The sequence below is a fragment of the Glandiceps talaboti genome, chromosome 17 (genome assembly GCF_964340395.1).
Source record: "Glandiceps talaboti chromosome 17, keGlaTala1.1, whole genome shotgun sequence".
In the NCBI taxonomy this organism is placed as follows: domain Eukaryota; kingdom Metazoa; phylum Hemichordata; class Enteropneusta; family Spengelidae; genus Glandiceps; species Glandiceps talaboti.
This window is the reverse complement of record NC_135565.1, coordinates 12,638,569-12,661,103: the sequence shown is the minus strand read 5'-3', so window position 1 is coordinate 12,661,103 and position 22,535 is coordinate 12,638,569. Positions and strand designations below refer to the sequence as shown.

Here is a 22,535-nt window from a genome sequence, read left to right as displayed (position 1 = left end):
CCTCACATGGTGGTTAACCTTTGAACTCATCAATAGTAATATCTTTAAGTTGTTGTGTATCACTTCTCACTTACTAAATTGACTTTCAGCGAAGGGTACGGGCCAAGAGTGCGAGTGAACGACTGTCACGTGCTAACAGACCCAAAACGTTACCGAGTGGCTTGGGTGTTTCACCAGCTATGGATAGCAGTTTTGATAGAAAACAGGAGCTAAAAAAGGCATGTGGTGTTAACAGTGTAACTTACTTTAGAACATGAAGAGCTGTTGGTTAATTTAGTCAATATTTACACTTGAATTGTGACATTTATAAATTGTAAGATGCCGTCAGCTGTGACTTGTGTGCCATTTGCTATTCCTAGTCTCTGGAATATGCCGTATTCCATTTGCTATTCCAGAGACACTGGAATATGCCGTATTCCATTTGCTATTCCAGAGACACTGGAATATGCCATATTAGAATGCCACTCACAGGTGGGTTTTTGAAAGAAGCAAAAGTATTGAATCAAGCGTGAATATTATCAACATTTTCTGAAAAATTTTTGGCCGAAATCTGGAGTTGAATAGCGCCCCCAGTGGCTAAACTACACAATCTTTTGTTGGTCCAAAAACTGTAATATGATGTATTGTCTATCAAAGTGCTAATCAGAACTGAGTAACTGATGTAGGCTCATCCTAAAATTAAACTGTTTCGACTCGTGTAATATAATTCTCAAATTTTCACTTGCCCTGAAAATTAGTTGTTTTCTCAGAAATCAAATTCAGCTATGTGTAAGATCATTTTGTGAGTAAATTAGTGAACTGCTCTTCATGTGTTAGTAGTGTGTACTTACCAATCAAACAAGCTTGTACTAATGTATTTTATTATCTTTTGTTACAAGTAGAAGGTGTAGTATGGTTCCTCCTACTAATACCTATGTTTACAGCTATACATGTACAAGTGCTTGTCAGTTTGCAGTTTTGATCTCGTGTTATTTGCTGTGTTTATGCATGCCAATGCATAGACGTTTACCATACCATGTAATGTACATAATCATGTATGTACATGGGCATAGTATTACATACATACATACACACATACATACATACATACATACACATACATGTACATGCGTACAATCATTATGTATGTATGTATGTATGTATGTATGTATGTATGTATGTATGTATGCATGCATGCATGTATGCATGTACATACATACGTACGTACATACATACATACATACATACACGCACGCACACATACACACTTTGTTAGTAACATAATAAATACACCAAAGTAACAGGAAATCATACAAAGGTTATAATAATCATAATAACACATTAATGGTTTGCAGTTTGCAGTAAACATTGTGCACTTACACAAATTTTGAAAAGAATTGCCTAAATAAACGTACTTTCTCAACATCACCAAAGGCTACCAAAGAGTATATTTGTCTTTAAATTACTAATAGTTTGGCATCAATGAATTACTAATTATGTTATTGTCATTTTCAATTAGTTTTGTTTTGTTAGATACTATTTAAGCTTGCTCCAATGAGAAGTGATGTGAAGTTTCATCAAATGCTTACAACATGCAACTAATATTTCATACATATTCTGTTTTCTGCAGCCAAACCTGTACTTTTACCGATATGAATGGGTAAATTTTGGCAAAATCTCAATTTTTCTAACTTTTTCACTGCCATCCAGTTGTTCAATGACACACAAATTCACAATCATTTCAAAAAATTGCAAAATAACATGTATTCATAATATGATTTTACAAAAAACTTGGTATTTCTCTAAGTTTTGTAGCAAGTTAAAGAGGTTGTCATGGCAGTGGAAAAGTCAACATGCTACTAACCACTTGCAGTGTTGTTTTCTTGCCATAGTTTTGTCATCTTATTAATTAACACAATCTGTCTATTTATCTCAATATTCACATTGTTTGAAAACTTGTAATTTAAGAGCAACATCTATGTCAGTTTCCATGTAATTTACATATTTTGGATGATTTTTTATATTTGATAAATTGAACTTCATGAATATGTATTAAACATCCATATTTGGTCAACTCATAAATATGTATGAAATGCTGGCCCCCTTCATATTTGTCATCAAGATAAGGAATTCTGAACTTGCCATAAATATAGTGTACACTGCAAATTTACGAACATAAATGCAATGTATGTTTGACACAATCATAATGAGGTAACAATACTAACTCATTGTAGTTCCCTACCAAGGCATGTACATTACTTCCATCTATTAAAGTTCTGATCCATGCCAGCTCTGTACTGACAAGTGAAAGGGGCATGAAACCAACATATTTTATCAAGTTTATAATATCCAAGTTATCGTACAACATAGCAATCTAAACTTTGAAATGTGGTTAAAACGGCTAGATGTCTTCATTTATCTCTATTTCCATTACTTGTGGGATGGCGGCGACCATCCAGACAAAACATACAACACAAAGCGATGGAAATATAGGTAAATAAAGACATCTGGCCACTTTTCTCCACATCAGATTTTAATCAGATTGACAACATAGTGAATTCACAAGGTATACTTTCCCTTTGAAAGTATCATATATAATAACATTTCTTTGTTGCGGTATACAATGTGTATTAAATTGTAAGAGTGGTTATTTCTGTCCCCCTTTTATTCTATAAACAAAGTACAGTAGCCAAAGCTGTGGTACACCAAAGAATCAGTACGTTCTCACATCTGTATAAACAATGAACATTGAATGCTTGGCATGTACTGGTATATACAAAACACTATTGACTGCTTGCAAGCAGTTACATAACACAACACATGATTGCTGGATCTTGTGAACAAAACTAAAAATACAAAATATGCCAAAAATGAAAATTTTAAATGAGATGTGTTATGCAAAAAATGAAAACTTTCTGTATATGAGTAGGTTATGAATGGGAGGCAGTTAGACCGAGCCATTGTAGTACACAGAGAACGTTTTAGTAGTAAGTAGTAAACAATGTAAGATTTGTTACGTCATCAGAATGAATATACATACTTAGCATGCTTGTTGGTGAAAGTAATCATAGTTTACAACCAAAAATGTTGTTTCCTTACTCTGGAATGATATTGTATAGTAGTTCCGAAGTCGGAGCCAAAATAAGTTACCAAGTATATTTATGCTGATCACTTAGTCTTCTTACGATATTGCGGTTGTATGACAAGTGTATGTCATTGACCAGTGTTTTGCTCTTACTCTGAATTCAGATTGTGTAGTATTTCCAAACTTGGAGCCAAAATAAGTTACCGAGTATATTTCTGCTGATCACTCAGTCTTCTTATGCTATTGTGGTTGTATGACAAGTCTACGGTATGTCTTTGACCAGTATTTTGCTTTTACTCTGGATTCAGTACAGTACCAGTTGTAGAAGGCTAAGTACTTTAAATGAAATATATTAGGTAAATTATCTATACTTTGAGTTCAGAACTACTAAAAAAAAAATGGGAATCTCTTAGTATAACTCTCAAAGCAGAGAAAACAGTTTCTTTGCAAATTTTCTTCAATGTAGATAGTATTTGCAAATCTGATAAGTTAGGACAACATCACATGCAGCATACTGTTGTTGATCAACCAATCCATAATCTGCTTACTCAGAACACATCATTTGTCATTTACATATTGAAAACTGCCATATGATAAAATGAAGATATAAAATACAACATCAATTCCATGTAGTGAAATTTGGTCCAACTCGCGATTACATTCAATGATTCATGTAATTTGGTATTAAAATACAATATTTTCACAATTGATATTTTATTATTGTAAGATTAATTGAGTCATGTCAATTATTCCTTTGATCCAATCCTAAATAATGTACATTTTTTTAAGAAAAAGTTAAAAAATAACAAACATGTTTTTAAAAAAGGAAGAAGAAAAACACTTTGAGGGGAAATATTATGGTGCTGATTTTATTGAATGTTGTTACATTACAGAGAGTTAAAGATGATATGGCCATCCTTGACATAGAGAGAGCTCTGAAAGTGATTGATACTAAGGATAAAAGTGGACAGATAGCACCGGATTACGTCATAGGTGAAAATAGAGGTGTTGAGAAGGACGAGTCCACGGGTTCTGGATTAGTAAGTTTATCTAACAACTATCAGAGTTTAATATTTTGTGTACAAATTGGTGTACTGTTATCCCAAAAGACTGAAATCATACAAAGATGAATTGAACCAAGAATGATTCATTTTGTGGATTTCTAAGGTCTATCTATTATGAACAAGATGAATTAAGATGATAAGAATTTAATCAAACAAACATTTGGGCAAATGGTTATTATGGGAAAAAGACTTGTTAATGAAGTTGTTAAACTGTTCAGCCTTCATTTGATATATTTGTATGTTTAACTTTTGAGATATTGTAAATAAGGTATAACAGGTAACACTGAAGTAAAGCACTTTCTGTAGTTGCTACATACACTCATTTATAGCATTCATATCAAGTGTAAAAGTATACTGTTTAAATTTGCTTATTTACAAGCCTGGCATGTGATCTTTGTAATGTGGTCAATTAGCAAATGAAGCAACATACTTTTACACTTGGTGTGGTACATACAGAAAACGCTTTACTTTGATGTTATGTGTTGTATAAGAGGTTATGTGTAAAGTTTCATGATGAGTGGTTTCTTGGATTCACAGATTCTTCAATCTTACAGTAAGAACCAAATTAAGCAGTCTCCTCACAGATGTCTGTGATATAAGCATGTAGATTTTTCATCGCTAGGAACCCACTTTTTTCTTGTGTATCAAAGCATAGCTAAAAGGCATACCAAAAATTCCACACTTCTTGTTTTAGGGCAGAATACTATCTTTTAACTGGGCAAGAGCTACAGTATTAGAATATGTAGAGTTAAGTTTTGTTGATATCGTCAAGATATCTCCTTCTTTTCCTATACTAATAGGTGTAAAGCTGTGATATACTGAGGTGTACATGTTGATGAACTTCACAACGTTTTAGGTGGTTATAAGCTTCTGATGAATCCTTCTTACTAACAATATCTCTCTACTCCACTTTCGCAATCTAAAGAACCTGTTTTACATACAACAAAGGTTTACAAATCTTATTCTTTGCTAGCCAAATGTCAGCCTAATTTTACAGTTAGCCTGGATTTAACATACAGGCTGCCAGGTACAAGCATTAACCTGCCCAGTTGCTAACACATGCAAGTGGGGATGTTAGTGCTTGTCAAAGGTTTTTGAGGTTTTTAGGTAATTAAACGTATGGTGCAAAAAACTTCATGCCTAAATAATTATAATTAATTATTTCTTAAATAGGTTGTAAGTTCAGTGCAGCTCAACAACCACATTTTGACTATGCTAGCATTGGTCTAGTTTAGCGCCAACACTGGACTGGTGCTAACACCTGACCAGTGTGTCTTCACAACATGTACAAACCCAATGTTAACATCAGCATAATGTAGTTTCAACATGCGGCTGATAGTTGGTTTAGTGATTAAAAAGACTCCTGGGCAGTATTGTATGTTTTTTTGCCAAAGTAAATCTTACTGCCATGGTAACAATGTTCTTCAGATTGTGAGTAGGAGTGTAATCTATGATAACTACTAAAATAATGTTTTCTCTCTTTGTCATCTATCAACCTATCTCTCTCTCTCTCTCTCTATTCCTATCTACTGTATGGGATTATCAATCTGCCATTGCATCCAATGCAGTGGGGTTTGTCAGCTGACTGGGACAACATTTCAACGTCACTAGCCAGTACTGAACCTAATTTATATCTTCAGGCCAAGAAAAAATACCTCCGAGACCAGTTCTTCGAAACTACTGGCCCTTATGATCAGGTGCCTGACACTTTGCTTGTTGTATGCATATTATGTACTTTGAACATGGGTGTCTGCATTTTGGCATTTTCTTTCGCATGCCAGCATTTTGGAGCGACTTGATGCTAGACGTTATTGTGCATTATGGTTTATAATTATCATGGGTTCTGTCAGTGTTGTGATGGTAATGACAATGACAGTACATTTTGTAGATGATAGCAAATTGCAACAAGGTCACAGAAAATGCATATTAAGTAGCGTCCTGTAATGCTGCTGTGGACTTTTACTAGCTGTATAATGATATACATGTACAAAAATTATAACTGCATAGCTAAATTGCTTGCCTGTGTTTTGTAGAATGTTAACGAATGTTCTACCATGCAGTTTGGCCTAGCTGCAGCCCAGTATTTCAGAAATGTTTACAGCCCAGTATGACAAATGTTTGCAGCCCTGTATAACAGCAATGTTTGCATCCCTGTATTTCAGAAATGTTTGCAGCCCTATACATGTATAAAAGCAATGTCTGCAGCCCAGTTTTTCAGACATGTATGTAGCCCTGTTCTTCAATCATGTGCATATGTGAAGTTGAGCTACATGTACATGTATATGGAATTCAATCTAGCACACAGTCCCAAATTTCAGCCCTGCAAATATGTACTCAGTATTGAATTTACGTGATGACATATGCCAAGAATTTATGCAGTATGCATAGTTACATCCCCCAAAATGGTGCCCTATGTGTGTCCTGCATATGCAACTGTATCACAAGTATGTAAATGTGCTCCAGACCACAGACTAACACAGCCCTGAAGCAGTATCACAGGACTGCAAACACTCATACTGACAACCATTTCTATCATGTCATCATCATCATCGTCATTGCCATCATCATTGTCATCTTTCTATCTTCTTTGTACTGACTTTCAAATGGTCAATGGGTATCAAAAAACACTCTAGTTAGAGAAAATTCTCAAAAGAGAATGTCATATTAAATGTTTTAAATTAATTCTTTCTGAGCTGTTCCAAACTTTCATTAATCAATTGAAATACAGAGCTGATCTTGATGTTTGCTTCACAGTTTGAACAGTATTTGGTAATTATATTTGTGCAACATGGTGAAAGGCTTTTAATTTTATTTCTTGGGGTTGCATGCAAACAATTTGCATTGTATGTTATCTCTTCCTTATCTGTTTGTCATTGAGTTATATTACTGGTATGGGTTCAGTGTTTTTGCTAAAGGTTTTAAGATCCACATTAATAAAATGAAAAGTTTCTCATAAATTGTACTATAATCTTGTGTCTGGAATCCTGGTAGAGAACATGGTAAAATTAATAATGAACTCGGGTAAATTTTACCTACTTACCATCCTTAATAAAAACACTGGTTGGAACCCTGGTAAAATGACTGGGAACCGTAGGTAGAGTTGACATACCCGGTACTTACCACCGTTAACAAAAACACTGGTGTTCTGTGGTTATATACTTCTGTCAGATTGTCCTTGTTGTATTCTACATTTGATAGCACATACATGTATGCATGCATTTCTATGGGGAAAAAGGGTTTATTTCTTGTTTATTGGTTAAGGTTTGTGTACTGTTTTGCTAATATACATGTAAGTAATAAGTGACACGGTAAATAGTAACAAGGTAGGTGAACTGTTGCATACATTTACCATAATCCAGCATGCAGTTACATTTGTACATGGGTTGTAGTGGAATTTGTGATTAATTGTTTAAAGGGTTGTTGAAAGCACTCTCCCTCACAATAACATGTAGGGTTTTGGTTAAAAAATAGCCATGTAGGTGCAGTGGTTGTGTGTTTGTTGTTGATAATGCTAGCCATGGTTGGATGGTTAATTGGGGAAACTATATGAACTTAGTGGTTTCATGAAAATTGCATCCATGTTGTAACTCCATTATAAGAACTGGTCAGGGGAATGCTGAAAATTAAAAATCCTCTTTCTCCCTATGTGTATTTGTTTGTACACAACTAAGTACAAGTTGGGAGAAAGAGGATTTGAAGAGCTGTATCAGGCATTAGTCTAATATATAGATTGCTCCTCAGCCAAGTAGTGTGAAAACATGCTGCCCAGACATACTCAAGGTGATGGAATTCCACTACTATCATGATCTAATTAATGTGTGTACTTTTCATTTGTCTTTTCTGAGATAGCCACATAGACCCTGAGGGATAGCTACTCTTTCGAAAATGAAATTAATGATGGAAAGAAAATATACATTTATCAGAATTAAAAACTCAAAACATACATTATAATGATTCACCAAACAACACAACGACCCGTTAGGTGGGGGGGGGGGGGTAGTGCTGGTCTATGTCATACTGTTAAGAGTACTGAATTAGGGTGCAAAAGTTGTTGATGATACACCCCCACCTCCAAAAAAATCACTGAAGTTTTGGGTTGATATTCTTGGAGGTACTAGACAAAATAGGTGTGTACAACACACCAGCTAGTTCAGCAAAGCAAAATTTAAGAATAAGCTCATTGCTGGAATTAGAGTGGTATAAGTAAGCCTTGCCAGTTTGGTGTAATGTGTATAAGGATCGCTATAATAAAAAGTACTTTGACATCATGCCAACTTACAGGTTTGAATATCCCTGTGTGTGGAAAAATGTCATTTGCTTTAATATTCATAGAGTTATTCTGATCAATAAAATAAAACTTAGTTGTATGCAGGCTGTCTAATATGTCAGTAATATGCAGTTTTGATTCTGATTTCATTGATGTAAAGAATTATTATTTGTTGGCTTTCTTATTTTGCTTTTTATACTAAAGTGAAAATATGCTAATTTCAAAGTAGTAGAATTTGTGAAGCATAGCCTATGTATCTATCATTGCTAACTAGTTAAAATATTGGATATGATGATAGGTAAAAACAGTCCTACAGATATACAAATGGGATTTTAATGAAGAAGCAGTTCAGCTACTTAGCATTCAGTTTCCAATCTATCCTGGTTGACTATCATCATCTGATGGGGTGATGTGAAGATATTACAAGGTTACCACTGATTAGAAAACATACATATACTTTATCACTCATTAACAACCGAGTCAACATGTGCCTGCTATCTTTTTTTTTCTTAACCAATCAGACCTTGTAAAATGCTTCATGTTATCTTGATTGGATTAGCAAATTCTATAGTTACAGCAGACCTCTAGTTTTCAATCCTGTCAGGAATGTTTAATATGCAGCGTACAGATTTAAACACCATTGATGACATAATCTTAGTTCAGCCAAACTTTAATTCACCTATAATGAAAACAATCACAAGTGTGATAGCAAATGATACAACGTAAACACAGACAAGATTGTATAGTCCTTCAAATCAACAAAATAACAAATTGTGTTTATGTTGTTGAATGTGTACATGTATTATGGTACACATAATTGTGTATAATTATTATGGGTAATAAAGGCCGTTAAAATTACTACTGATGTCTTGAGTTAAGTAAAACCAGAAAGTTAAAATCGTACATTTTCAACATTTACAAACTAAGTACATTGTCATCTTTTACATGTCAGTCAAACTGATAATTGTTTGGTTATTTTATCGATAGCTTGGTCTACGTCCTAAAGTGTTAATACCGGAAAGAAATAAACTAAGTAAATTATTATTTTTCATACCATCTCAATCAGTCTGATTATTATTTGATTGTTTTATCCATAGCTTGGTCTACCTCCTAAAGTGTTAATACCAGAAAGATATGTACCAGAACGAGATGACGACGAGTTTGCATCTCCAGAAGAACGTGCTAGGAAAGAAGCTCGTGTAGAACATATTAAAAAGATGCTTTCAAATCATAGGTAGGTCTCTCATGTACTTATTGTACATGAAGCATTGAGTGTATGTGTTATATGACTAAACTAAACAAAGCATGGACTTTGACCCCCAAGGCTTGCATTGAATTGAAGCCTGTTTTCCTGTTTGCCCAATCACATAACACAATTATAATATTCAAGGAAGAGTTATCATGTACTTTGAAAGACTAGAAGTGGAGGAAAGATACAAGATACATAGTGAGAGATTGACTGGCCTGGTCCTAACTGCTACAAACACTTTATTTTGCAGAGCATTTACTTTGTACAGTTGGTATACATTCTTGTAAAGAACACAAATTAACAACTTTTGTTTGGCTCTGCAACTATTCTGTTGGATAAAAATTAGAACAAAATCTATCATAGTTTATAAGATGTCAGATGGCTTTGTGTGTTAGTGTACAAAATATTGTAAGGTAACGCAAAGAAATACATATTCCTACATTATTACCATATATAAAATGTAAAATAAGTGAACCCATATGCATACATCGTTAGTATTGCAAATCTGGTTCAAGATGTTATGTCTTATAATTTGAGATTGCTGTAGGGCAAAAATACCATGTTTAGTCTAATATCACTTTTATAGTATGTCCACACTGTGTGTACACTTTAGGTTCTATGCAGTCTTGTGTATTTAGATCACAATGGTTTTCTTACAATTGCAGAATGTGTATGACACATTGTTGCAAGTGAGAATGAATTTGATTCAGCTTATAGCTAGTAACAATTATTTTATCAACTTGACTCTGTGCATTTTGCTCCAAGTCCACACTCTGACATCAGGAACTTTCAAACTTTAACTCATATAGTAGTGAAAGCTTTTAAGGGTTATTCAAACAGTACGAAAGATATGCAACATAACATTGTGAGTGAAATTAATTGAACCATATCTATGAAATTATGAATACAGTGTAACATATATCTTGTTAAAAGTACATGTAATAGGCAAATAAACAGTGCTGTCTATCATAGAGTGAATAATTTGTAGTCAAAAGCAAGTAAATGGATGGATGAAAGACGTGTAAATTTGATATACGTAAAGTGAAAAAATAACAAAACAAATCAGCAGTCTGATTTGACGAATAAAATTATATAAGTTATTTCAATGTTTCACCTGTATGAAATTTACAAAAAATTTCAATATTTTCATTACTACCAGATTAAAGATTGTAAAGTTCATCTTAGGCACAGTCATTATGATTCATACTGCACCCATAATTTATAAATGATAAGTTGTTTTATCTTAAAAGATATTTCTCACAGTCAATGACATAAAGATAAGCACACATTGACATATATTTTCTCTGTTGTCACTCGAATGACAAAATCACTCATAGCAGTAGTTCACATTTGTATTGGTAAATGTCTGCCTAGTTTGTTTTGTCATTTTTCCATGAAACCCTCAAAGGATGGGCTTGTAAATGCATAAGTAACAAGCTCAAAATGTGCAATGTTTGCAGTCAGAAAAATGCAGATATGTTATGGTAAGTTGAGTAAAATAGGGAAAGTGTTAACTTGATAATTTCTCTAACATCAATATTTTCCTGACTTCTCTTTCATTTACTGAACATCTGTCTAATGTTGGTAGAGGGGGTAATTATTCAAAAGGTTGTAATTTGGAGATTAGCATGTAAAGGAAATACCATCTGCATGTCTCTGAACATTATACATCACAGACCAAACCTAAATCATCACATTAAACCCCTTCATTGTGCTCCTTTCCCATAAAGTGTGTCATGCATCAAAAACATACTGTGCTGTTTGTTTTATGCATGTCTTCTGTTCAGTATGTACATATGTGATGTCTTGTATCTTGGTTTTTTCTCCTTCCTATAGCCTACAAGATTGGCATCCCCGGGAATTGTAAGTAATGGCATTGGCTACATTACACTGCTTTGTAAATTGTAGTCTGAGAAAAAGTAGAGCCCATGGTTTGCTGAAGAGCTAGCAGGACAATAGATGAATGAAAAACCATGAAAACATGTAAAACAAACTGTCTCTGTGTCCCCTTATGTTTTGTTCTCGGTAGTTGTATCTGTACACAGTAGTTCTGTTTGTGCATGCTGTATAGTTGTACCCCACTAGTCACATGCACTAAAATGTAGAAGTTTGTAGTATTTTTTGTTTGTTTGTTCACATGGCATAGATTATATAACATAACACAGAGCACTAAATATACTCTTTTATTGATTCATTCTAATGATAATAATGCTAGTACTATCTTACAGTTCTTTTTCTGTAATGTTTACTTATGTAGTGTTATTTTCTTTTTATGATAGATGTAGTTTTAACTTTACAAAGATTATTAAAAACTTCTGTCAAATCAATACTAAGTGCATCTTATGGACAGGGGTGAAATTATGAAACCACAGGAGGAGTCAATATTTGTTTTCGGGATGAAAGTTTAGTGTTGTATTGCTAATCTAGTTCAGGATACATATGCTATACAAATTGTTTGATTGATTGATTGATTGATTGATTGATTGATTGATTGATTGATTCACAAAAAGAAAAAGATTTCATTAAATTTTCCAATATAGCTGATGTGTAGCAGGATGAGTCTTGGATGTACTTATTTCCTTGGAAAAAATCTGTTGTGCATATTCAGCTAATATAAATCTTGTGCTGAAATACATACAAATTATACAGTAAGTTGTTGTTAAAGAAGTGCATGTAAATTGCAGTAATTATGTATTCACTAAACTGCAAGTGTGCGCCAAAACTGAAATATGAGGTGTATGTGTATGTGTGCAGCAGGCTTCCTTTGAAATGATGACCAGACTCGTATGAAAATAATAAAAATTCAAGATTCAAATAGGTCACACCAATGTGAAATAGGAAACATTTGGTTCAAATCAAACATATTTACTTTGTATATTGATTAATTTTAGCCTCTCTTTGTATGCAAAGTGTAAACACGAATCATGCGTAGTTTATTAAACAACATAAAAGGAAGTTCATAGAAAATTATTGGTTTTGTATATTGCTCCCAGGACTTCAAAGAAAGGAACACAGTTGTGGGTTTAGAAGAAAAAATAGTTAACAGATTTCTGCATGGCACAATAATGGATATCAGTAACTGTGAAATGGCTTTGCATATTGATCAACTTATTTGCATAATGCTTATTTGGATATTGCTTATTTGCATATTTGAGTTATTTGTAATGGTGTTTTATTCCTTCTGTTGTCCCAAATGTTTCCCTTGTTGATTGTTATTTTTTTTTTACAGTATGTTGATATCTCTTCGCTTTAGCTTATACTGTAAAATATTGATTATGTAATGTTATTTGCTTTGCACTGCAATCATGAAATTCCTCGTTTAATTTCTGGGACAGTGAGACAATATCATCCTTTGTTTGAAATATTTGCATCCATAAAGCTCTGTTGGCTTTGAAGCAAATCCTTGTGGAATGAAACATTGATAGATTTTCTTGCTGAATCTGACAGCATTGATGTGCAGTTTGATTGACAGCTGTCATGTATATTGACAGTCACAAGTTTGATTGACAGCTGTCATATATATTGACAGTCACAGCAGTTTGATTGATTCGCATAAAGAAAAGTAATGTGTTACATCAAATACTTAAAATGGAAATTTACATATATTATTTTCATTTTGTATTTTCATCTCAAAATGTGATGTCAATACAAGAATCTAAATTATATTTCCATAGTAATTTGGAAACAAAACATGATGTATCGACAAACATAAAGTTTGCTGGCAGATTCAAAATATCAGAGTCTTGTGTGTGAGATATTTGCATTCAGTGTTCTCCCTAGAAACATATCAGAGCCAGGGAAAGTTTACCTGCAAATTAACATATTATAGGTGAATTTCTTTGTGTACAAATTGACATATTATTTGTTCGGGAGTTTGTTTAACATCTAGATATCATTCCCAATATTTTTCTTTGTTCAGCCAAGGAAAATCCCATGACCTAAGGGGCTTGTCACTACAAGTTCATAGACGAGTAGTGACAAAACCATAGATCATGATTATTTTCAAGCTGAATGAAGAAAAATATAGGCAAATAATATGATTATACTTCCTCATGCATAATTCATTTTTAAAAAATGGGAAAAATAATGGGAATTTGGAACATTTTGACTGGTAGTTGAGCACTGCAAAACCATGATGAAGACACGAGTTGGTGTTATGTAGTACAACCAAGTATGAAGTACATGTATATGTTTGACTTGCAGGTGTAAATAGTTTTAAGGAATTGCAAGATGAAAATTGTCTGCTCTGCTGTGGTCTGGGGTGATCACTGATCTATTTCTATGTGGTCTTATGTTAGCTTTGGCTATACTAATTTCATTCTTTTCATTTTTTCATTCTTTTAAATAACTTTAATTGTATTTTTTCTTGGTTCTGTTTTGCATAAAATCATATTTATCTTAGTTATATACAAGTCTTAGAAGACCTCTGCAAAAAATAGCTTATTACTATTCTCCTGTTTTGAGGAGACTATTCTTGTGTATGCAAATCCTGTTTCTCAATATTAGAGGTGCAAATGAATAAAAATGCCATTTTTCATCTGAGAAAAAGCCCTCTCTAGAAAGTGTGCAGAAGATTTGTTGATACGATTAGGAAAGTATCTAAAATACAACCTGCACTTACGGAGGACACCTGTCCCCTTGCCCCTACCATTGACAATTGTATTTGCAACCAGAAAGTACTCTACATTGTGTAATATAAATTAGATGTATATATTTATTTTGCCACTCGAGAGAGCATATGTATTTCACAAAGAAGGGGCACACACAATATATCTTTTATGTATCCTGAGGATGTGTGCACAAAATAAGTACAATGTAATGTATGTTCTATACAGAAGAAATATTTATCTTGGTATGTTTTTGCTTATTTGATCATAATGCTTATGATATAAGAATTGAATATAGCAGAGACATACTCACCTCTTTGTTAGGTTACATTTGATCATACCTTATACCATGTCCTGTTATTTTGGGTCACCTCAACTGCTTCAAGTTGCGACAACCTGACACCTGTTGCAGATATGGCATTGAATTGAACTTTATTCCATATCATTCAGTGAAAGTACAAAAAGATGTGAACAAATACTTGTAATTCTGATATATGATGAGTACAAAGCCCATAGAAATTATGTTACCTGTACAGTCGGATCACTACGAAGTGCCAGTAAAGATCAAAGGAGTCTATATGAAAGAAATCACCGCACTGATGCATGTAAGAGTGGTATCACACGTGGGGAAAAAGGCCTCTCTAGAAAGTGTGCAGATAACTTTCATCACTTCTAATGGCTTCAGGCCCTTATATCCAGATTCACAATAAGTCACTGTAAATCACAAGTATGGCAACAAGTATGAACACACTTATAAAGGACTCTGTAGCAATAATCTAGTTATTATTTTTATTATTTGCTGTAATTTAGTTGCTAGCTTCCTGTCCTTCATTAGCACAGTACATGTAGTTTTTTTCTGTAATTTATTGTGTAATTTATTGTGTAACTTAAGTGTGAAATGATACTCATCATATTTTGTATTCTGCATGTATTTTAACACACAGTTATAATGTCAAATACATGACTTAATGTTTTGTTAGTCGGATTTTAATATCTTCAATATTTCTCTACTATAATTTGTGTGTTCATTTCAAATGTAAATGTGTGTGACATAAAGTGTCTAAACTTCAGGGTATCCAAGTCACTTCTGGTCCACTCATTTTGGTGGTACTGGAAGAAGCAAACAAACAGGAGAAAGCTGTACTGATTTAGTTTAGAATCACATCTAAATCCATCAAAAATGAAAGTCTGGTTTAAAATATTGAATATACAGGGCTGTGATGCTATTTCTGAAAACAGTTGACAACAAGGAATTTGTTTTCAGGACATGAAATCAATACTTATATTTACTAGCTGCAGTCCTCTTCTATGATTGATATATCTGTTTCAAAACTAAGTCCTTTAGGTGGATGACATCCATACACTTGCGATAACACAGGTGACTCAGAGATATCGGATCAATCTGTAATGATATGGTTAATGAAATTATATATCTGAATCCTGTCGGCACAGATCACTTCATAGTAATATTGGTTTGTTCATTTCAGTGTAAAAATAAGTTTGAAATGTGGGCCACAAGACTATTACAGTTTTGCCAACAGTCACACCTGACATAACATACATGCATATCGTTAAAAACATCAACAGGAGAGTTGCTTTATTATCTTTCAGTATTTCTGATTGGTACAAAACGGACGTTGAAGAAGAAGTGATTGCTGTGAAAGACAAGATAGAGGAAGAGAAACACAGGAGAGAAGAACTTTTGTCTGTGAGAGCAGCATTGGCAAAGGAAGTCACAGAAGCAACCAAAGCAATGGCAGGTAATGCAATAAATGTATTACATGATGTTGAGATGTTTGATTATTTCTGACAAGTCTTTAAGTGAGTGTGATATACCGCGGAAATTACTGTGTTCAGTTTCAATCATCAAACATGTTTGATAGACCCACATTCAACCATGAAACTGAGAGAAGTAACCTCTGTCTAGTCAGTATACATGTATGTGATACTAATATACATGTGTCATGATGGATGGGCACAATAAGTGTGCTATGTACTAATATACAGTGAGTGCTTAATCCAAATAACCCAGCTGAAGTTTATGTTAGGTAATCTAAATAAAAATCTCAATTCATAAATACAAGTATCATATTCCTATTTCTATAGTGGAAATGGCATCATATAGTCTATAATTTATTACATTTAAATGAAAAGATCAACACCAGCAAAACCTTACACATCTAAAAATCTTAACTATTTTACTTCCACCAACAGCTACATCATCAAGATTTCCAGTGCATGCTGTATAGTATTAATAATGCTGCCCGTTTGAGTGTGTTTATCTGTTACCAATACCTTCATATCTCACTGATATCACCACTGCCTTTTACTGCCAACATCAAGGAATGCTACTCCGTAGATGATTGCATGCTTGAAGCAAATGGCTGCTTATTCATTGCTACATTGCTACATATGCTGTCACTGCTATGACATATCACACGGCTTCTGCTTCTCTTTCGCTGCAAAATGTTCAGCTGCATCACCATCAAGTCAGTCTAGTCATTTACAGCTACATACCAGCAGTATGGATATTCAAACTATTTCATCTCCATCTAGTGAAAGGGACATAAAACTCTTCACTTCATGTTCATGTCACTTACGTCCAACTCCATAGTTCCATGTAGAGTTGTATATCCTTATGCAATTCTTAAGACCCAAGAATAAGAAGTTTTGTTGCTACAGCTGTTCTTGCAACTTCAGGCTCACCTAAGACCTTCTTTGTAACCGCAACACATTCAGCTTCACCATTCAGCAATTGCCAGGCAATATGACAGGCTGCTGCACCATAACAATTCTTAACCTCTATTGTAACTTCAATGCGTTGCAGCCACTGAAATTCACGAGTAACTTACAAGCCACTGCAATCATTGAAACTCTCAGCCACACATTGCAGCAACATCATCCACAGCTTTGATACATGCAGTGTTTATAAATACAGATAGAGACCTGTTTATGTCATGGCAACATAGCTGCTACATATACAATGATGGTAAACTGATAAACAAGTCTTGATTTATATCCACAGCAAAGCAAGGCAAACCATCTCCTAATAGGCAACAAACCAACAATGATTACTCACCAGCTGTGACCAATGGAATGCAGTCACCAGATGACAAATATGCAGATCTCTGAGTTTCATTGACAGAGAAAAACCAATGAACTTCAATTGCCTGATAATTAATATGCAAATGTTAGAGTGTCATCAGCTGTGACTGGTGAACTGCAGACACCAGGTGATAAAGTATTCGAGTCTGAGAGTTTGAGGTGATGTACTCATGGGAATGTGAAATAATGACAAGCAAATGTGGAAACAAGTGGAAGTAAAAATTCATGAGAATGAATGCCATATTTGATGTGAGGATACCATATATGGAATAAGGGTATCCAAACATGGATCAAAGACTCTCATACAAGGAAATAAAAACACCATATTAGGAATGAAGATTGCCTTATAAGGATAAAAAGGACACCATATTTGGAATGAAGATTACCATTCTAGGAAGTATGATATTCACACGTAATAAGTTTGATGAAAGTCTGAAGTATTTCAAGCTGAGCCGTTTTTTGTGTTGAATGACTTGAGAAAATATTTTAGCAGCTACATTGATGTTTGAAGAATTGAATTATATTTTGTATTTTGACTTCCAATCTCAAACAAAGTGTTTTGTTGAAATAGCTGTTCTAATTACAATTGGGCAATGGGTCACCACACAGGCTTTTATCAAAATATCACTTTAATTACAAATTTAATCCAGGTTTAATATTAAGTCCTACAGTTGTATGCAAGCTATAGTCATAAGTTACATACATATCAGTTAAAAAGCTTAAAACAGAGATCTTAGTTGATATTTGTTTCAAAGGTACCAGTCAAGGCTTGTTAATTTATTGGTGGAAAATACTTGTTATTGTTAAGTAAGTATATACATATAGTGTACAAGCAAATCGGTAAGGTGATCCTGCCCAGAGTTTATAGTTCACTGCCAATTAGCATATAACCAGTAATTGTCACAAGATTTTCTTGGCAGAAAAGGAATTATTTTATACAATGGTAACATTCTTTGAAAATTAAACACTTTTTTTTCAGCAAGAACGATTCTGTAAAGAGATGAACTTTTTTAGAGTGAGTTTGCGAACTTTGTAAAAACGGAAATGTACAGGGTTTCTACTACATTTTTGTATAATTAGGATTAGAATATTTACACTAGTTCTGTCTATCATATCATTTATTGTAAATGATATTTTAAGAAATATATTTAGGTAATAAAAGAAACTGTTTGGTATTACCCTGCTATAGGGAACTACATGTACAAAACTTAGAACATATAGGTTGTAAACTGTCTTTTCCTAAAAGGAAATTATGTTCTGTGCTTGTGATATAGAGGGATGGAAATACATCAAATTTAAGTAACATCAAGACACATCTACATGTATTTGCAAGAGCCTTGTAACTTTACTATTGATCTATTGTATAGTTGCTGTTCAGTGCTGTAGGATATTTTGTCGTATTGGATTTTGGGGGCTGTACAATTCTTTGATTGATTGATTGATTGATTGATTGGTTAATCGATCATTTGATAGATTGATAAGTACATTATGTGTTGGGAAGTGCTGTACTTACTGTCCATTTCCCTAGACCGAGTCAAAGCTATTAAATGAACTATCAAAATCAGTGAGCCTGATCACAAGGTTTCATGTTTAGATAGACACCATAAAAATAACACATAAACATCACTTACACCGTGTGGGCTCTGTATTTAGTTAATGATATAAACAGTAACAGCATGCACACTACTTCACAAGGTATAATCCGTTGGAAGTTCAAAAAAATCCATGTTCATGCTTTGACTCGGTCTAAGGAAATGAACTGTAATATGGCTGCTGAGTATAAGCCTGAAGTGAGTTTATGTCAGAAAGGGATTTCAAGACATTTTTGTATTTTTGTTGACAAGTGCAAACATATTGTGTAAGGGTCATTAAGATTATACGCTTGGAAATTTGACATATTGCACACCAGAGTGCCTTTCATCAAGCCCACAAGTGCCTTGATTTGAAATGATGTGTACAAGTGAAATATTAGAAGTATTAAAATGTTACCATCGGTGAAACATTAACATTTACAAGTATACAGAGAGAAGCCGCTTGTGTATATTGTATATAGCTGTTGAATTCCTACTTTAATTTGGAATATACAGTACATGTGGAAGACTATAATGATCCCATCATATCAACCAACGAGCCCATGATTTGGAAAATCAAGCAACTGTGGTTGCTATGGCAACTGCACCAAATGTTGACCATTCAAATAATTAGTGCCATCAATTTGTGGCTAGTTCTAGAAAATGATAACATTGCGAATTTGTAGAAATTGTTATCACTTTCAGTTTTGTTATTGGTTTAATTCATTTATTACAATATGTACAATTTGTATAAAGGAAGGAAGGAATTCGACCATTTTTGTGTTGTATGTGAAAAGTGTTACAGAAATGGTAGTTTCAGAAGTATCACAAGAAGGTCTGACATATCCAAACTAGTTACAAGTTAATCAAATCGCAAAGATGTATACTTTGGAAGTTCATTACCAGCATGAACCTCCTAGGGATTTGAAAACTTTTCTTAACTCATACTTTTCTGAACTTTCTCTCTCAGTAGAGTATTAAAATATTTACTTTAACCTGTTGCTATAGTTACCATAGATTAATGTATGACTTTTTTTTAAAGCAGGTATGATCCAGATTTTATGAACCAGAGTTTATAGCAAGTGTAACAGAGTGACTTTTAAACATACATTCATACTAATATTGAATGTAACATACGTATAGTTTATTTAAGGCTATGTAAAACATATTTATATTACAAGCTCCTAGTATATTTATAGCATCTTTCATATCCCCAGTAACCAATGAATTTTCAACCATTTAATACCATGCAGTTTTAATTTCAATGATGTGTTGACGCAGACTTGTAATTTGACACCATCTTTTAACAGTATAGAAAACCTATCAGTGTTTCCTATGTTGTCCTGATATTAAGTGCATGTTAATTTTTATGTACATACTTTTTTGGGGAAAAAATTATACGTATTAATTTTACTTTATGTTGAACAAAAAAATACTGTAAAAACAGATAAAAACTGAAAAAATAATAAGCATATAGGTAAAGGTGTGTATAGGAGGCACAAGCTGAGTTTACACGTGTTTGGGGCATATATTTTGTATAGATCAATTAAAAAATACATGTTGAATGCAAATGCTGCTGTATATTTAAAGGGCTGATTGTCAATCCCAGGTTCAGGTTGGTGTCTCAACACTTTCAACGTGTATCAAGCCAACTATTTTCAAAAATAAAGTGACAGATTTCTTTCCTGTATATTCATAATACTGTCGTGCATAAGGAGATAAAAAATCTCTAAACTCTATAAAATGGCAGTTTCATAAGGCACTGTATGAGCTCTGTGAACGTTCTGCATAGTCAAAGTCATCTGGCATAATGAACACCTTCTTAAATCCAACGTCTATTATATATGCAGAATAGGCCATTAACCACCAGAACCCAAAGCTGGTACTTAGGAATGACACATAACATTGACGTAATTTATTAAACATTTTCTAAGATGTTGACAACACTGTTGTCATGTGACCAAACGTGGTAACAATACCAGAATGCGATATCGGCGGCACCATCGAGGACTTACATTGGCATTAGTATTATACACCAGTATAATTAATTGCAGTTTTACATATATGAAAGTAAAATAGTTTTTAGTGAACTCAGCTTGTGCCACTTTTAATGACTGATTATTTAAGCATGAAGAATGATCTAACTTTGGCAGCTGTAGACTATTAGGTCATAAGATTTGTTTTTATATCATGCAAAGGTGTATGAATTTCAGCCTTGCACGACACTTCAATGAAAATAGTGAAAATGATATTTTAGAAACCCAAACTTTTAATCTTGAGATTTTAGCAGGGGAAGATAAAACTGACATTCAACACTTTAATGTTGTTCAAATGTAGAGTTAAAGGCAGATTAGTGCTTTACCAGATTTTTGCTGCATTTTATAGGGTACTTGATTATTGCCTATAAGTTTATATTGAGAGAATGAAAATGTATTTTGCACACTTTTGTATAAATTGACTTTTAACGGAAATGTCGAGAGATATTACAAGTTGTATGCTGCCGGTCTGGTTCCTCACCAGGAGAAGTGACGCTATTTATATATGGCTTTATATAGGCTAAGAGCGTGACTTCTATCCCTATAACTTTTATCTCTTGCAATCTTTTCCAAGCAAGTTGCAGACAGAGATAACTTGTTTTACAACGAAAATGTAATTAGGTAAATGTGATTTGTGATTGTGGATTGGTAAAGGGTGTACAGTGATAAATTTAGTTTGTTATATGAATGACGATGGTTCATTGATTTCGCTGTTATTGATGTTGTAGAGTTTTGATATTCTTTGTCTGCTGCCTCGCATATCACTTGGCAACTTGCAATTTATGAAAGCAATAAAATGCATTTTTGTTTCACTATGTATCTGATGTCGTGGAAATACTTTTGATTAGTTGAAGATTGTATGTTGTGTGCGTTGTACCCTTGTGACATACTTTCAGACTGTGAGGTAGAGCGTTGTCATTCTGAGTTATATGCTTGTCGAGTAAGTGATTCATTATCAGATTAAGCGTGCGTGTATGTGTGTGTACATGCGTGCGTGCGCGCGCATGTGTGTGTGTGTTTACCAATATTTCATTTTCTTAAAGCTGTATTTACACCCCTGGTATTGAGTAACATTAAACACGTCTTAATATGGTTGTGCATACTCGTGATCAGTAGGTGTAAACGCCCATGTTTGGGTGGATTAGCTCTTCTGTGATCAGAAGGACTATGTGATGGATAAACTCCCAATGAGAAGATGTACAGGCCCATATTTGTGTGGATAAACTCTTGAGCAGAAGGTGTAAAGGTCCAAATTCGGGTGAATTGATTGATTGGATGGTGTGAATGGCCAAATGTGAGTGGATAAGCTCCCAATAAGAAGGTGCAAATACCTATATTTGGGATGATAAACTTGATCAGAAGGTGTAAACGTCCATATTTGGGTGGGTAATTCCCAATTACAAGGTGCAAATGCCGATATTTGGGTGGATACAATTGATCAGAAGGTGTAAATGCCTATATTCGGGGGAGGGGGGGGGGGGGTAAACTTGATCAGACGATGTAAACGTCCATATTTGGGTGGGTAGTAACTCCCAATTAGAAAGTGTAAATACCCACATACATAATTCTAAG

General features: G+C 33.9%; 1 protein-coding gene across 8 annotated transcripts in view; it reads left to right on the top strand.

Annotated features, from left to right (window-relative positions):
- LOC144448242 (uncharacterized) overlaps window positions 1-21,751 on the top strand; it is a 71,076-nt gene extending 49,325 nt beyond the window's left edge. For 3 of the 8 annotated variants that reach the window (XM_078138412.1, XM_078138408.1, XM_078138405.1), the window contains 8 exons: window positions 90-218; window positions 3,958-4,104; window positions 5,697-5,825; window positions 6,291-6,350; window positions 9,493-9,629; window positions 11,481-11,507; window positions 15,863-16,011; window positions 17,277-21,751. In XM_078138412.1, the coding sequence (XP_077994538.1) occupies window positions 90-218; window positions 3,958-4,104; window positions 5,697-5,825; window positions 6,291-6,350; window positions 9,493-9,629; window positions 11,481-11,507; window positions 15,863-16,011; window positions 17,277-17,383 (885 nt within the window). In that variant the 3' untranslated portion in view covers window positions 17,384-21,751. Of the gene's footprint in view, window positions 1-89; window positions 219-3,957; window positions 4,105-5,696; window positions 5,826-6,290; window positions 6,351-9,492; window positions 9,630-11,480; window positions 11,508-15,838; window positions 16,012-17,276 lie in introns of all 8 variants that reach the window. The other 5 variants (XM_078138411.1, XM_078138410.1, XM_078138407.1 and 2 more) reach the window with 5 other exon arrangements.
- Window positions 21,752-22,535: the final 784 nt, after the last annotated feature.